The sequence below is a fragment of the Magnolia sinica genome, chromosome 1, assembly GCF_029962835.1.
Source record: "Magnolia sinica isolate HGM2019 chromosome 1, MsV1, whole genome shotgun sequence".
In the NCBI taxonomy this organism is placed as follows: domain Eukaryota; kingdom Viridiplantae; phylum Streptophyta; class Magnoliopsida; order Magnoliales; family Magnoliaceae; genus Magnolia; species Magnolia sinica.
This window is the reverse complement of record NC_080573.1, coordinates 60,431,643-60,448,802: the sequence shown is the minus strand read 5'-3', so window position 1 is coordinate 60,448,802 and position 17,160 is coordinate 60,431,643. Positions and strand designations below refer to the sequence as shown.

The following is a 17,160-nucleotide window of genomic DNA, read 5'->3' as shown; positions in this document are numbered from 1 at the left end:
GCGCACTTGTTTAGGTTGGCGTACAACTTCTCGGCCCTAAGGATCCCACAAACCTGCCTCAAATGGTTGAGGTGTTGCTCCTTAGTCATACTATAAATCAGAATATCATCAAAGTATATGACCAGGAACTTCCCCATGAAGGGTCTCAACACTTGGGTCATCACACACATGAAAGTGTTTGGGGCATTAGTTAACCCAAAAGGCATAACTAGCCACTCATATAGCCCATCCTTCATCTTGAAGGCCGTCTTCCACTCATCACTAGGGCGTATACGGATTTGGTGATACCCACTTTTGAGGTCGATTTTTGAGAAGATAGTAGCATTAGCCATCATATCTAGCATGTCATCAAGACGCGGTATGGGGAATCGATACTTGATTGTGATTTTGTTGATGGCCCTACTATCAACACACATCCTCCATGTGCCATCCTTCTTAGGTGTAAGAAGGGCGGGCACGGCACACGGACTCATGCTCTCTCGAATGAAACCCTTCTCTAGGAGTTCATCAATCTGCTTCTTCAACTTAGCGTGCTCTTTCGGGTTCATTCTGTAATGTGGGAGGTTTGGTAGAGTTGCCCTAGGGATTAAATCAATGGCATGTTGTATATCCCTCATAGGGGGAAGCTCATTCGGTAAATCATCAGGAAAAACATCACGAAACTCGTGTACTACCTGAATGGCCTCAGTGGGTAACTCTACGCTAGTCTCTGGTACACTCTCCCTAGCCACAAGGGCGTATATCATCGAGTCCGCCTCCGTCTCTCGCTCAAAGTCCTTGGCATTCAAAATATGGAGCGGTTTGGACTTGGACTTCGACTCCTTCACTTCTTTTGGGCTGCTCACACCACTCTGTGTAGTGAACTCTTTTCCAGTTGTATTCTTGGGTGGTAGAGGATTTAGCTTGACCTTCTTGCCCTTGAACCAGAATGTACACACATTTGAACGACCAAATTTGGTATCAGAACCTGATACCTCTCGCTCTGATACCGAATTTGATGCAGGACATGAAAATTAAATATGATATGCGAGATTTCAGGCTTAAGATCATGTTAGTTCAAAAACAATTACACAAATTCCACGTCCCACATGAAAATCCAAACATTCAATTAAAAAGGGGAATCTATGCGGGTCCAAGCCGACACAGGCTAGGACTGGACCAATAAAAATTATAAACCAAACGATGTTAAAGGGAAATAAAATCAACTACTTGTGCATAAAAATCAGTCCCTAATCCAAGGGATTCCCTAATTTCAATTCAAAGAACCTTAAGGTGATAAAAGGGGGCAAATCAATTAGGGATCATGTAATCTAGGGTTAAGATTCATGAAAAATGGCTATGAGAGGATAAAAACCTGAGCCAAAAGATGATCCCGCATGTGGACAACAACAATGGCCCAGACGAACGTGCGTGTGATTTCGGCCGCACGTGTGTGGAGCCCACTATTCAGAAAAAGGCCACCTTGGCCTTGGTCGGCTAGAGATGGACTCCAAAACTCCCAAATCTCAGCTCGATCCGATGTACGGTTTGTGCGTGGTGCTCCGCCGAAGCTTCAGCTCGCCTGCGGGCCGAAATCTGGAAACCTGCTGTAATGAAGAAATCTGATGCAACAAAAGGACAAATTTGAAGTACGGATGGTGGGGGAAGATGGAAAAAAAGATGATGGAAGATGGGGGTGAATTGGGATCGATGTGGCTTCGCACCACGGTATTTAGCCCTTTGAAAAGGGAGGGCTTCGCACCCACTTTTGAATTCTTCCACAACTCACGAAGAGAGCAGAAAAATAAAGCAGGAATTTTTTATTAACTTCAAATGAATGAAAAGAACTACAAGGGGTGCCTATTTATAGGGAGAACCCTATACCCAAAAATTCGCACCATGTGCGACACCTATTACTTGGCGATGAAGTAAACTAAAATAAAAACCAAACAAAGAAATCTAAAGCATTCACGATGTTCTAAATAATAACAATAAGCAAAACGTAAAATATAAAACCAATCCAACGAGTGGGCCACGATCATGAGATCTCATGGTGGACTTTTCTTGACTATCGGGCCACTTTTCTGAACCAAAACTTGACTTCTAGTAAGGAGGCCCTCCCTGGACGTCGTCGTCGAGCCAGATAGACGGTGGGGTCTTCCTTCTACGTACGTACGTGCGTAGGGGGGCGGCATGAGTGTGCGTGTGCGCGTGATGTCCCCGTCAATTCTCCCCGGTTGCAAAGATTTCGCCACTGGCGAAATAAAACTCCTGAACCGCTCCAGGATGTCAGGATCAAGTCTCTTAAGCTCCTCCTCAGTGAGCCACGTGCTGTCTGAAGCTGGGCGTGACTTCCATTTAACCATGTACTTCTGAAACCCGTCGTCCAACGTTGAAACTATCTGATGGTCCAGGATATCCTCTATTTCCTTTTTGGATGTGTGAAGGTTAGGTATGGGAGATAGAAGCTGGGAAAATGAGTCGGGAAGGATAGGTATGGGAGGTAGAGGTTGGGAAAATGGGTCGGGACGGGTAGGTATGGGAGGTAGAGGCTGGGAACATGGGTCGGGACAGGTAGGTATGGGACGTAGAGGCTGGAAAATTGGGTTGGGAAGGGTAGATATGGGAGGTAGAGGCTGGAAAAATAGGTCGGGACGGGTAGGTATGGGACGTAGAGGCTGGGAAAATGGGTCGGGAAGAGTAGGTATGGGAGGTAGAGGCTGGGAAGAAAGGTTAGGAAAAGTAGGTATGGGAGGTAGAGGCTGGGAAAATGGGTCGGGAAGGGTAGGTATGGGAGGTAGAGGCTGGGAAGAAAGGTTAGGAAAAGTAGATATAGAAGGTAGAGGCTGGGAAAATGGGTTGGGAAGGGGCCATGGTTCAAGGGATAAATATGAGGAATCAGGATGGGTGGGCGAAGGGCCGGACAAAGTATCAGTGGTCCCTTGAAAAGTAACTAAATCCTCCACATCGGATATGAAACTAATTCCCATGGAAGGTGGAAGATCTACCTCATACACATTGAGACCGTTTCGTTTTATAATTTTGACGGGTCTAGTGCTACACGCGTGTAACTTACGAATGACCCTTGAAGGATGCCGCTCGGGCCTGATACAGACCATCACAGAGTCTCCAATATTGAATCCTTTGAAACATTTATACTGGTCTGTAGAAAATGTACAATGTTCATTATTAGTCATGATCTTCTACCTGATTTCTTGATGCTATGAATGAATGTGATGTGCAAAGGACTCTGCAGACTCTGACGGCCTATTGGACAGTGACATGGGGACAAGATCAATAAGTTTCATAGGTTTATAATCAATAACGACTTCACGAGGACTTAGACCTATGGACCCATCGACAAAATTATTCAACGTAAACTCGGTTGTAGGTATTACGGTGTCCCATGTTCTGGTGTGCTCTATATCCCTCCTAGGGGACTCATCCAGTAAATCATCAGGACAAACATCACGAAACTCATCCACCACCGGAATGACCTCAGCGGGTAACTCTACACTAACATTTGGTGCACTCTGTCCAGTCACAAGGCTGCACATGTTGTACCCCTTAAAATAGTGGTCTTGATGTCCCTCATGGGGTGGGTACACGGGTGCACGCCCATAACTGATTCCTTGGCCAACTCCATTCATTGGTCTATCCTTCAGGCCACCTGCCTGAAATTGGACATCTACCCTAATGGTGGGGTTTGTCCTGGGGATGGTCTTTAGTCGGGCATTGCGTTCATCAAACTGCTCAAAGCATTGGTCCATTTCCAAGCGCTTAATCATAAACTCCAACTTTTGGGACAACTTGTTTAGTGACTCTTGCAATTGTTCCATGTTTAGTATAGGGTGCCAACCAAAATTCAGCAATATAGTTGTCAAAATATAAGAGTTTTTTTTATTTTATTTTATTTTTTATAAAGAATCGACCTAGTTTCTAAAAAACAAAAAAGGAAAGTTTCTAAAGAAACAAATTAGGAAAGCCTCAAAAAAAAAAAAAAAAAAAAAACAAATTAGAAAAGTTTCTAAAAAAAAACAACCTAGTTTCTAAAGAAAAAGAAAAAAGGAAAGTTGCTAAAAATAGAAAGTAAGTTAGTTTCTTAAAAAGAAAAAGGAAAGTAAATTAGTTTCTAAAAAAAAAAAGGAAAGGAAATTAGTTTCTAAAAACAGATTAAGAAAGTTTCTAAAAAATTAGTTCATAAAAAGAACAGAAAAGGAAAGTTTCTAAACCTAGAAATAGAAAACTAAGTTAATTTCTAAAATAATTCAAATAAGGGGATAACAGAAAATTTCAGCAGCTTATTTCAGGGTTTATGGACCTCTAAACAGCTATATATGATGAGAATTGATGCGTAATGGACATAAACAACCAAACCCTAAACATGTAATGAATTCCCCTACAAGAACCCTTGGCTCTGATACCAAATTTGATGCAGGACAATTAACCACTTGCTCTAAAAGCTCGAACTGTTAGGGTATGGCGAATTAATCCCTTTATCTCATAGCCCAGGCCCCACATCTCATAGGTTTTAAGACCTCGGCCGAACCCCCTTTGTAGGCCCCAAATCACATGGGCCGCCCACCCCGAGCATGTCCCTGCATCTCACGGGCTACCCCACTCGAGCCCGGTGTGAAATGCGCATTAATCACCCCTGGTGAGGAGTCTCGAACACGAGACTTCCTCTGTGGGCCGCACCCACCCCGAGTGTGCCCCTGCATCCCACAAGCGACCCCGCTTGAGCCCAGTGTGAAAATGCCCCTGCATTAGTTGTCCTTTGAAATAGAGGGTGGAGCTAGGCAACATATCTATCTCAAGTGGAAGTTGCTAAAGTTGAAGCTGAGAGAGTGGAATAACTTGGCATTCAATGACCTGAAGGAATCTAAGGAGGCACATTAGTTTGAAGTGGCTGATCTCGACAGAATTGAAGAATTGAATGGACCTCTGTCCTCGAAGGCGGCGGGCATAAGAGGTGTTGTTGTTGATTCTTGCATGAGATCCCGCCTGGAGGAAATTCACTAGAGGCAATGATTGCACGATTAATGGATTAGTGAGGTGACAATAATATTGCCTACTTCCATAGAATCACAAATGCATTCAAAATCCTGAATCAGAGAAGACAATTTATCTGATAAGTATGAGATCTACTTTGTTAGGTTCTTCTGGGAAGCTTTTTTCAAGTTCCCTCCAGAACGACACTTGATGGAGTCCGGTTTGACACTATCTCTGATGATCAGGCAGCGGATCTCATAGCAGTTTTCTTGATTGAGGGAATCGAGGCAGCCATGTTTGAAATGAAAGGGGACTGCACCGCAAGTCTGGATGGATACCCCATAGTGTTCTTTGACTTCTTTCAAAGCTTCTAGGAGGTGCTGAAAGCTAATGTCCATGAGTTAGTAGAATTTCAAAATAAATTCTAACCTAGAAGGGTGATCTATGATTCATCTTGAATTTAGTGGTATGAATCGAATGATGCTTCTGATCCTTTTGGTGCGTCTTTGTCGGGTTTTCCACTGTGGTGTTAATTGACATTTTATGTTGTTCCCTTCATCTCTCTCTCTCTTTTTTTTTTTGTTTGGTTGCAAGTGAGATCATCAATTTTGTGGCATAATCTTGGAGGTTGATCTTCTAGTTGGTAAGTGCCTCATCCTAGTTCAATAGTTTCGAGTTAGGCTTAACTAATTAGGTATTGAACTCAGACCACGCCCCTCTTCTTCTTTCTTTCCCTCCTCAACCCAAGTCTTTCTCAAAACCCTTCAGGTTTCAGTGGATGTGGGTGCTCCACAGCTCTTTTCAGGAGCTAGTTAAACAAGCCTGGACAACAGAGGTAGTTGGAGATCCGATGCTAATTCTCCTGAGCAAGTTAAGGAATGTCAAGTCAGCGTTAAGAGGGTGGAACAGGAATGTGTTTGGAAATATTTTCCAAAATGTTAAAAAGGCGGAAGAGGAACTAGCTAGAGCGGAGGAAGCCTCGCAATGCTCAGCTAGCCGGGAGAATCTCGACATCCTGCATCAAGCCAAAACCAACCTGGCCCAGCTCGAACTTTGTGAGGAGACATTCTGGAAACAAAAATCCAGAAATCACTAGCTAAAGGAGGGTGACCAAAATTCTAAGTTCTTGAACAACGTTGCATCGGATCGGGCCAGGAGATCTTTCATCAAAGAGGTCCAACTGGATGATGGGTCTGTCGCTGCTGATCAAAGCTCTATTAAAGAAGCGGCCACCCGGTTTTTCTCCTCTCTCATGAATGCTGGACCAACCAGTCCTCCTGGGGATCTGCTGGACACCATCCCTCCCTCAATCTCAGCGGAAGACAACGCGGCTCTGATGGTGGAACCGTCAAGTGAAGAGGTCCTTGCGGCAGTCATAGGGCTTGCTCCTGATGGGTTCATAGGGGCCTTTTTTCAAAGTTGCTGGGACACGGTGGGCCAGGATCCTCGAAGCAGCTCGCTCCCTTTTTGAAGGGGGATCTCTTCTGAGGGTCTTCACTGCAACTCTTATTTGTCTAATTCCCAAAACCACGTCCCCGACCAAATTTTCTGATTTTCGCCCTATTAGCCTGTGTAATTGCATTTACAAAATTTTCTCTAAATTATTTGTAGACAGGCTTAGCAGAGTCCTCAGAATCATCTCTTTCGAACAAAGGGCTTTTGTTCAAGGGAGAGCGATAGCAGAAAGCTGTGCTCTTGCTTAAGAGGCCTTCAGAGACATTGACAAAAAGGTTCGTGGCAGGAACATCCTCATAAAACTAGACATGGAGAAGGCTTATGACAGGCTTGATTGGGGCTTCCTAAAGGCGGTCCTTCGGCGTTTTGGGTTCGGGCCAAACTGGGTAGATATGATTGAACAATGTTGGTGCAACTCTTGGTTCTCGGTTCTTGTTAATGGTAAACCATGTGGCTTCTTCTGGTCAACCAAAGGTCTCCGCCAAGGGGATCCCATCTCGCCTGGGCTTTTCATTCTCGCGTCTGAGGTGCTAAGTAGGGGCTTCAAGCAGCTGATTATTAGCGGTTGCTGCCAACCTTTCCAGACCCGTAGAGACTGTCCTCCTATCTCCCACCTACTCTTTGCAAACGACATGCTCCTCCTTGCAAATGGCGGTCGTAAATCGCTGAAACAGATAACAAAGTTTCTTTCCCCGTATCAAGGTGCTTCCGATCAGAAGATTAATCCCCGAAAGAGTTTCTTCATCCTCTCAGCCCATCAATCTGAATCCCGGGTCAGGTCAACTCATAAGACCCTCGGTTTCCAGCAGGGTGTCTGTCCTTTCTCCTATCTTGGGGTCCCAATATATAAGGGAAGAGCCAAGAGGGCCTATTTCCAGGGGATGCTAGAGAAATTTCAAAATAGAATTTCGAACTGGAAAGGGAAGATCCTGTCCCAGGCAGGTCGCACGAACCTCATCAATCACGTCCTAAACAACATATCGGTCCACTCCATGGCAGCGGCTGAAATTCCCCTCTCCTTACTTGGGGAACTAGAAAGAACTTGCACTGATTTCTTTTGGGGCTAGGAGGGCGATCGGAAACATTACCATTGGGTGAATTGGAAGCAGATTGCTCTGTCGAAAGTGGAAGGCGGCTTGGAAGTCAAGAGCCTAACCAATGTCATGCAGGCCCTTAGGATGAAACTGGCGTGGACAGTTAAGTGCAGGGGAAAAAACAGTTGTTGGGCAAATTTTGTCAAAACGAAATACCCCATGGATCTCCACTCATCAGTTGGTTCGAGTGTGGCTGCCTATGCGTCACCCATGCGTCACCCCATGCAGTAATTTCTTCCCGACAATTGCTGCCAGGTCAAGGTGGATAGTGGGTCGAGGTGCTGGGAAGATGACTGGTCGGGTTTAGGGGCACTATCCGGCTAGAAACTGCAGTCTGCTATGTTGCAGAATCAGCTCGTTTGATTCTTCATCGGGCCCAACGGCTGGAGGGATCTAGATGGAGTGTGCCAGCTTCTCCTCCAAGTCATGATAGACCACATCACGGATGAGGGGACCTGCACCTCCTTCGAGGAGGACACTCAAATTTGGGTTCCATCTGTAACTGGGGAATTTCAGATCAGGTCAGCATGGGATATAACTAGATCTGGAGGGGATAAAGTTTCGTGGTCCAAATGGATATGGCACCCCAAACTGCTGCCTAAAATCTCGCTTCTTACTCGGAAGATTATCAACAAACCAATCCCCATCAATGCTAGAGTTCAAGCGAAAGGGATCCACATGACCTCAAAATGTGATTGTTGTCCTCATCCGCTTTGGCCCCACACGGAAACGATTGACCATATTTTCTCCTCGGGAGGCATAACAACAGCGGTGTGGGGCCATTTTCAAACCCTCTTCAACCTCAGGCCATCGGCCAATGATACCGCGGTGGGTCGAACAACCAAATGGTGGGCAGTGGCTGCCCCATTGGATCGTCTTCACATCTTGCGAGGCCTCACCTCGGGGCTCATTTTTTGGGAGATCTGGAAGTCCAGAAATGCCTCTCGCTTCGACAACTTCGTCAGCACCACAACCAAGGTCGTTGTGTCGGTCCACCGGTGGATTTCCACTCTCAGCCCTTCCCTCCCCCTCCCAAAGGTGGTGAAGCGTGCCTCTGCTCTAGCCCTTAGAAACCTGGGGATCGATGGAGTGTCGATGCATCTGAAGAAAATCCAAGTTGTCAAATGGATTAGCCCAAAGAGGGATTGGGTTAAAATTAACGTTGATGGCTCCTCCCTTGGAAATCCAGGCCTCGCGGGGGGTGGGGTTGTTTGTGGAGGTAGTGGAGGAAATTTCCTCTTTGCCTTCGCGTCCGTCTATGGTATTGGCTCAAACACTCACGCTGAGATTCGGGCGATCTAGGAAGGGCTATCTCTTTGCGCGGACCTGGGCTTCTCTAAGGTGGAGGTTGCGAGTGACTCCAAATCTATTGTTTCCTCAATCTCCTTAAACCAGGAACTCTCCTAGCCCTTGCGGTATTGGAGGTCCAGGATTAACGCGCTAATGGGTACTATGGAGATTTCTATCTCCCATACCCCTAGGGAGGCAAATGCAGTTGCCGACCACCTTGCTCGGAAGGGTAGCAGTAGTCAGTCGATGGCTTTTTTCACTTTGCAAGCCGATCTACCCGGCATTACCAGAGGTCTCTTATTTTTGGATAGGGTTGGGTTGGGGATTTTGAGAGAGAAATGATCCTCTCTTTCTAGCCCCTAGTTTTCTTTTTTTCTCTTTTTCTTTTCTTTTCTCACGATAGGCGGGCCTATCGTCTTTTGTTGGGTAGCCCCTCCCAAAATATCTCTTTGTATATTCTTTGCCTGTTGAATGGAAAATCTTTTGAAAAAAAAAAAAAACTAATTAGGTATTGAAGTAGTTTCTTTCCTAGGGTACTTGTCCTCTCTCTCTCTCTCTATTTTATTTATTATTATTTTTTTTAACCTTCCCCCCCCAAATTTACCCCTTTCTCCCTTTCTCCCAATCCTTTTCTTCCCCTTTTCCCTTTACCCATTTTTTCCAATCCCAAAGTGTATTCTTCATCGTAAACCTAACCCTAATCTTGTTTCCCATCCTAAATCTAATCCTCGTTCTTCTAATTTCCCCAACCCCATATTCTCTACTCTCAAAACCCTGACTGTAGCCCTATTCTTCAATTTGTAGCCCCATAACTACCCAAATTCTGTGTTGTACCCATCCTTGCACTTGGATCACAACCCTTAAACCCCAATCCCGTGAAGAGCACAAACAATAGTCTATATACAACTGTCGCCTGATTTCAGCCTCAAATCCCATCAAAACCCTAACCAAATCTTTATAAGACAAGAACCCCAAGACCCTAGCCACCCCCTCAACCCTAATCCCATCTCCAACCCTGCTACTATCAAACCAACAACCATCATAAACAATCCCAACCCCACCCAAAATTGTCAAAAATCCCCTAACCAAATCTTTATACGACAAGAACCCCAAGACCCTAGCCTCCCCCTCAACCCTAATACCATCTCCAACCCTGCTACTGTCAAACCAACAACCATCATAATCAATCCCAACCCCACCCAAAATCAGCCCACCAACTGTAGACAGAATCCTAATTCTTCGCACCAATTCCACCCAAAACCCATCTTTAATCCTCTGCACATGCGTACGTGCACACACACACACACTCAAACCCAACTACCAACCTTTCCCAGAAAGTAAACCTTAACCCAAAGCCCTAGTACCACCCAAAATCTTGACCTCAAACATATTTATAGTTCCTTTAGCTTAAGTCAAACCTATAACTTCTCCAACAAGGCATCCTTAGACTCACAGTCTACATCTGTCCCTAAACAGCCTTAAAGCATCCTTGGACTTACAGTCTACATCCTATCCCTAAACAGCCTTAAAAGCTCACTTTGAAATCAAAATAATTCCAAATCTTCCTGTAAGTGAATACCTATCTATATGACAACCACTACTCCCCTAATCCTTTATGAAATGCTAAACGAAGGTGACAGTAGACCTTGAAGTTCCTCATTCTGTCTGTTTAGGCTAGTCCAACCATCACACAATGGTGTAACCTCTAGCCTCCTATATCCTCCTACATCTCTTAACATAGTTATTCACTTCTGTAAATTCCTTGTCCATATATTTCATGTAAATTTCATATTCCATGGGCATGAACTGTTGGGCTGCCTTTGCTATTGGATCCATCAGAACCTATCCATCAGGGAATTTTGTAACATTTGGAGCAATGTTACCATGTATGAAGGGCTTCACAACTGCCCTTCCAAAGTGATCTATCATACCTTTTGACTAAATCTCTTTCAACCTCTATTGATTTGAAGATTCTATCTATACAAACATTAAATCACTTGCAGGTCGCGGTAGCCCCCCCTTAGCATCATGCTGAGATATTATTTTATGGTTCCTCTTCTCCTAATTTACTACCTCATGCTGGTCAAGGCCACTACATGCTAAAGGCATGGCAAGACCACTAAACTATCATGGATCTATTTTATGGTTCCTCAATTGCTCCCAGTACCATTGCTCGAGATACTTGTTTTGTAGTTCCTCTTCTCCTAGTTGACTAACTAGAGTTGGTGGGGGCTGTTGAGTGCTAAAGGTATGACATTGAAAACTAAGAGTCCCCCTCGACTGCTGCAACTCCCACTACCTCTCCAATAATGAGTAGTTGATAGATCTCTCTCCTCACCATTGTTACCTATAAGTTAGTGTCTTTTGACCCAATGTCATCACCCCTTTTGATCCCACTCCCCCCTTAGGAAATCTCAGACTCCTCTATTTGAGCCACGTCAAAAGAAACCTTCTCTTTCATAGCTTTTTTTCCATCTTACCTCTTCCATTTTTTTTTTCCTCATATTCTCACTTACTTCTTCAGGGAACTTGAGACAACTTTTGACTTTTCTCTCTTTTGATGTCTAGGTATTTTTTTTATACCACCGTGTGCATCACTAGCACAACAATTACACAAAATGTGGTCTACTCCAACCTATTCTAGATCCATGCTACCATCCTATATTTCCATTTTCATTCCCTGCCCTTCTTTGTTACTACTTGCTACTACTTACCAATTGGATTTTGCTCTCTGCAACTCGTGAACTCTCCAACTCTGCAAAATTTCTAAAATATGAAAAAATCTTTTATAAAGACATGTTTGAATCATCATGTCATCATCATCTAAGCCTTATCCTAAGTAATTGGGCTCGGCTACATGAATCCTGTTCAGAATTGTAGATCAGCCTCCAACATGTTTGACTTCAATTTTGCAGTCTAATTGCAATTTAAATGGGTGAAACTGCAGAAATTTTGGATTTCCCCCCCAAAATTTCCAATTTCCTAATTCTCAAATTAGAGTGTATCTGATGATGTTATCAACAAACACTCCTAAACACTTGCAAATTGGGGCTAATTAATTGCTAATCAAACTGGAATTTCTTAAAAAAATATTTTTAATTTAAAAATATTTTTTTCCCCCAAAACTAACCAAACCACTATAAATATGTAGATCGGCCTCCAACATGTTTGATTTCATCTTTCCATAGTCAGCTTACAATTTAAATGGGTGAAATTAGGGAAATTTTGGATCTTCCCAAATTCCCCCCATTTTCCCCAAATCCCCAAATCGGAGTTTCAAATCCATTGATCCCAGGTGATTTACATGAAAAAAAAAGAATTAAAAAAAAAAAAAAAAAACCTTACTGTTTTGAAATCAGCCCCAAATTAACTCTGATCATGATTTCAGCCCCAAACTAACTCTGATCTTGATTTTGGCCAAATAATTCAGTTTTTCCTCCAAAGATTTGCAAGGGTGTAGTTGGATTTATGTTAGGTTGAGATTAGAAGTTGAAGAAATTACAGAGAGGAGAATTTTTTGAGTCTTTTTTTTTTAAAATTTTAAATGGGCTGTCGGTTTCGGTGGATATCAAAATGTATCGCGGGTCTCAACAATAATATTGTCAATACCTGAAATATGTATAGAGGGGCTGTAATTAGAGCTGTACACGAACCAAGTTAGCTTAGCTCGCTCGACTCGACTCGAAAAAGCTCGATTCGACTCGGTTCGAAACTGAGTTTGAGCTGAGTTGAGCTGATTTTTTGAGCTCGAAAAAATTTCAAGCCGAGTTCAAGCTTGCCCGGCTCGACTCGACTCGGATTGAACCTCAACTCGAATCGACTTGGTGACTCGGTTATTTTGATATTGATGTTGCTCACCAAGTGTTTGATGAGATGACTCAATGAAGTGCTGTTTCGTGTGCATACATTCTCCGCGGGATTAGCCAGTGGCGGGGAAGGAATGGATATGAAACAAATCACTACAAAAAACAAACTTAACATTATAAAACTGCCCTCAAATCATGATTTTGATGTTGCCTGCCCAGTGTTTGATGAAATACCTGTATGCTGCTGTAACTGTTACTGTTTTGCATTCTGTGAAAATTTGAAGATGCGCTGTATGTGTTTGAGAAAATGCCGCATAGGCTCGAACTCGCCCGAGTTGCTAACCGAACCGAGCCGAGCTGGCCAGTTAGGCTCGAGGACCGAGCCGAGCCGAGTTTGAGCTGGAGTTAGCTACTGGCTGAGCCGAGCCGAGTTGTGCGAAGCTTGACTTGGTTTGACTCGTGTACAGCTCTAGCTGTAATGGTATATCTCATGGTATTGCTATATTGGCGATACATAGCGATATTATCGCTGATATCATGAAGAACGACACCTAGGTGAGGGTTTTGTATTTCGTATTGCTGACTTGCGATACCAATAATATCAGCTGATACTATTGATATGGCATTCTCTTGGTTCAATTTATATTGTCTCGTGCACTAATCAATTTTGGATTCCATCTAATGGTATAATCAGCTCATTGGATGCTCTTCTTTCAGATTTCTTTATGGTGATCAAGCTCGCTTTTTCGGTGATGAGATCCATCCTGATTTGAAGCACTCTAAAACAGGCACTGTAGCTATGGCTAGTGCTGGAGAGAATCTTAATGCTTCTCAGGTATGTAACGTAAATTGCAAAATGATAAAGATCTATCTTTTCATGCTTTTCCTCGAAGCATGCTATATACTTTGTATTTGTTTTGGAATGCTTTCATCTCATGGAAATGTTTTCTACTAGAAAACACTTATTCTCTGTTGTTAGTCACCATGTCAAAAATAGAACCTATATTATCAATATATATGCGCAAATTTTTTATTTTTTGAGAGTTTATATATCAGCCTAAGTTACATGCCATTTGCCTAAAGTGTGATTTTGCTTTTGAAATATGTATGGAGGGAGAAAAAGATGTTTGTGGTGTTTAGGAGTCTAGGTATATGTCAACTCAAGGATGACCTGCCCAACCTAATAGTACATGGACTAACTTGAGCCATCCAACTTGAAGTTAATCAAGCTTGAGTGCCACTCAATATGCAAACAAGTATGAAGTACCTAATTCAGATCATCCTGGCTTGCATGTTTTATATTGTTAGTTATAAATAATTATATGCTTAATTGATAGCATTACCATGGATCAGCCTGAGTCAACAGGCATAGGAGCCTCAATAGGCTATCGTGCTGGAAGCTATCCAAGCAATAGATAGGCAATAGGAGGAAGCGTAACTCAAGTAGAAAGGTTAGAGCGTCACCAGTTAAAGCTGGAATTTTGAAAAGAAAGCAGAGGAGGAAATCAAGTAGTGGCAAAGATCCATTGTAGTCTAGCTCAAAGTAGGGAACAAAACACAGTTTTTCGAAGGCATAGTGAAATAACTGGGTTGCTACTAAGGAATTGGGAGAGAGTTGAAGAGAAAGCGACTGTGTGAGACAATTGTTAGATTCTATTTGGATCTATTATTTGGGAAAAGGTGGAGTTATCTGTGGTTGGATAACTTGGCCTTTGATCATGTGGCAAAGAAAGAAGCAAATTCACTTGAGAGACATCGATGAGGAGGTGATGGAAGCGGTCAAAGGCCAAGTCAGGGATATAGCCTCAGGATTAGACGGTTACCCAATTGTATTCTTCGAAAAATTTTCTGTGAAGAGATCAAATGGGACTTGCTCTCCTTCATATCTGATTCTATGCAGTTATTGCAAAGGACATCAGAGCATCATTCATACAGTTGTTCCTTAAAAAAGGAGCTGAATGTCTGAAGGATTTCAGATGCATAGGCTTAATCTGAAGTCTGTACAAAGTTTTGGAACAAAAACTTTGCAAGCATAGTACACCATGAGTGCATTGAGTCCGGATATAGGGCCGGAAAACCTGGGCTTATTTGCAAATTTGACATGGATAAGGAATACAACTATGTGGATTTGAACTCTGTAAATTATATATTAAGGAGGTTGGGTTTTGGGGTTAAGATGGATAAATTAGATGGAGTTCAGATCACCTTTCATTGTTGTTCAAAGGCTCCCCCAAGGTTTTGTGAAGATAGTCACAGCTTGTGTCAATGCGATCCTCTTTCCCCTTTTCTCATTGTGACCGATCATGATTCTGGACAAGTCAAGACCAGGTTGAGACCAATTCATCCTCTTTATGTGTGTAGGCAGGCTGAATTGGACCAGTTCCTACCAAAACTGATATCACTTGATGAAAATGAGTCGTATTGGATGATATTTGAACCACATCTGGAACTCATATTTACTAGAGTTTCATCTTGTCTAATAGAGCTATTTTATATCATTAGCTAATGCTTATAGACAATATGCTGTTTATTATATCCATATCTAGTATCTTAGTTGATGATACTTACAACATGCCAACACATATACACCTTACTAAAAAAAAGGCAATGCATATATCTTTTGATCAATTAATACAGAAAGTGAAAATGTTCTTTCATGTTACAAAATGAAAAATTACAACTAGTCGATATTCACCAATTGCGTCTAGAACTACACATCAAAATCAATTGCTGTTCAACATCGTAGTAGATTGACAAAAGTTCTTTGTTTAGTCTGTTATGGAATTTGCTTTGTGCAGTATCTGAGATTTGGTCCATGTAGAATACGGAGGTAATATGCAGTACCTTGTGGTATCTACAGTAAGACATACGACTCTTAACTTGAACGATCTAATAGCATTAAGCGAGTCTAGTGTTCGCAATATCGATACTATCGGACGATATTATCGGTATCCCGCTCCAGTGATACGAAACCCTTCGAAAGATACCAAGAAATCAAAAATGATACTAAGAAATAAAAAAAAATTCACGAAATACTTGTTATTGTTCGATATCACTAAATATCGTGCGATATCGATGAAATTATCACTTTTATTGTGATTTTTTCATGTTATTTCCCTGTACAACACATACCCGGTCACGTTCGGGATGTCGGGAGACTCGGGATAGCGTAAATAACAAAAAAATTGGAAAAAAAAGTGAGATAAACTTTCAACAGGGTGGATTTGGTAAAGTAGAAGAGATTCCCATGATCGGAAGCTTCATTTGGTGGGCCTTTTGAATCGAAGCGTTGCGGCGTTCGTAGCTGAGTGCAAACAGAATCTTCGAGTATGTCTCGAGCTAACCCAATCAAAACGCAAGTGATTTCGGTATCGTGCTCGGAAAAAATCCGAAGAAATCCGGAGAAATCCCAAGATTTAGGAGGGATTTTGGGGTTTTAGGGTTCTTGCCTTCCGTAACCTTCTCTAGCTTTCGAAATAAGCTTCGGAGCCATTTTTTCGGGCGTGGATCGAGTTAGCTCGAGACGAACTCTCCTATCAGAGGTTTTGTAGGGTCCACCATGATTTATGTGTTTTATCTACACCGTCCATCCATTTTGATATTTCATTTTAGGGCATGATCCTAAAAAGTAGGGACATATAAGGCTCAAGTGCACCACACCACAGGAAGCCGTGGTGGCAATGGTGTCCACCATTGACGCTTTCCTAGTGCCCACCGTGATGTGGATTTGCCATCCAATCTGTTTATAAGGTCTGACAGACCTGGATGAAGGGAAAACATCAATATTAGCTTGATCCAAAACTTCTGTAGTCCCCAAATTTTTTTTAATGGTGGCCATTCAATGACCACTGTTTCATGTGGTGCGGTCCACCTCATATTTGGATTTGCCTCATTTTTCGACCCATTTCCTAAAATGATTTGTCAAAATGAGTTGATGGTGTGGATACATTGTATCACAACGAGGTGGCCTCACGGTCAGGGTCCCACCTAATTCACTGATTGGCCCAGGGACGTGGGTTTAGGGATACAGATTGCATACGTAAGTAAACTCTTTGGGGCCCACCTCGATATATGTACTATATATCCATGCTGTCCATCTGTTTGGACTGCTTATTTTATAGCATGGTCCTCAAAAAATAAGAATATACAAGTTTCAAGTGGACCACGCTACAAGAAACAGTGGTCCTTGATCTCCCACCATTAAAAAATTCCGAGGGTCCACCCTAACAGTTATTGACCATCCAACCTGTTGATAAGTTCACACGGACTTGGATGAAAGGAAAAAAACAATATTAGCTTGATCCAAAAATTTTGTGGCACAGAAAAGGTTTTTAATGTTCAATAACCATTGTTGCGTGTGGAGTGGCCACGACCACTAGAAAATTTGCATTTGCCTTATTTTTGGGACAAACCCTTAGAATTATGTGGCAAAACAGATGGACGATGTGGATATACCATGCATGCATCAAGGTGGGCCCTACTGTTAGGGTCCCACCCACTTCAGTGGTTCTGCGTAGCATGAGACCCGTACGCGTATTTCTTGC

At 42.8% G+C, this 17,160-nt stretch overlaps 1 protein-coding gene across 1 annotated transcript in view; it reads left to right on the top strand.

The window, feature by feature from the left end:
- LOC131250623 (peptidyl-prolyl cis-trans isomerase CYP59) overlaps nucleotides 1-17,160 on the top strand; it is a 109,151-nt gene that overhangs the window by 24,721 nt on the left and 67,270 nt on the right. Inside the window, exon 3 of the mRNA XM_058250912.1 lies at nucleotides 13,334-13,451. Coding sequence (XP_058106895.1) covers nucleotides 13,334-13,451 — 118 coding nt within the window. The remainder of the gene's footprint in view (nucleotides 1-13,333; nucleotides 13,452-17,160) is intronic.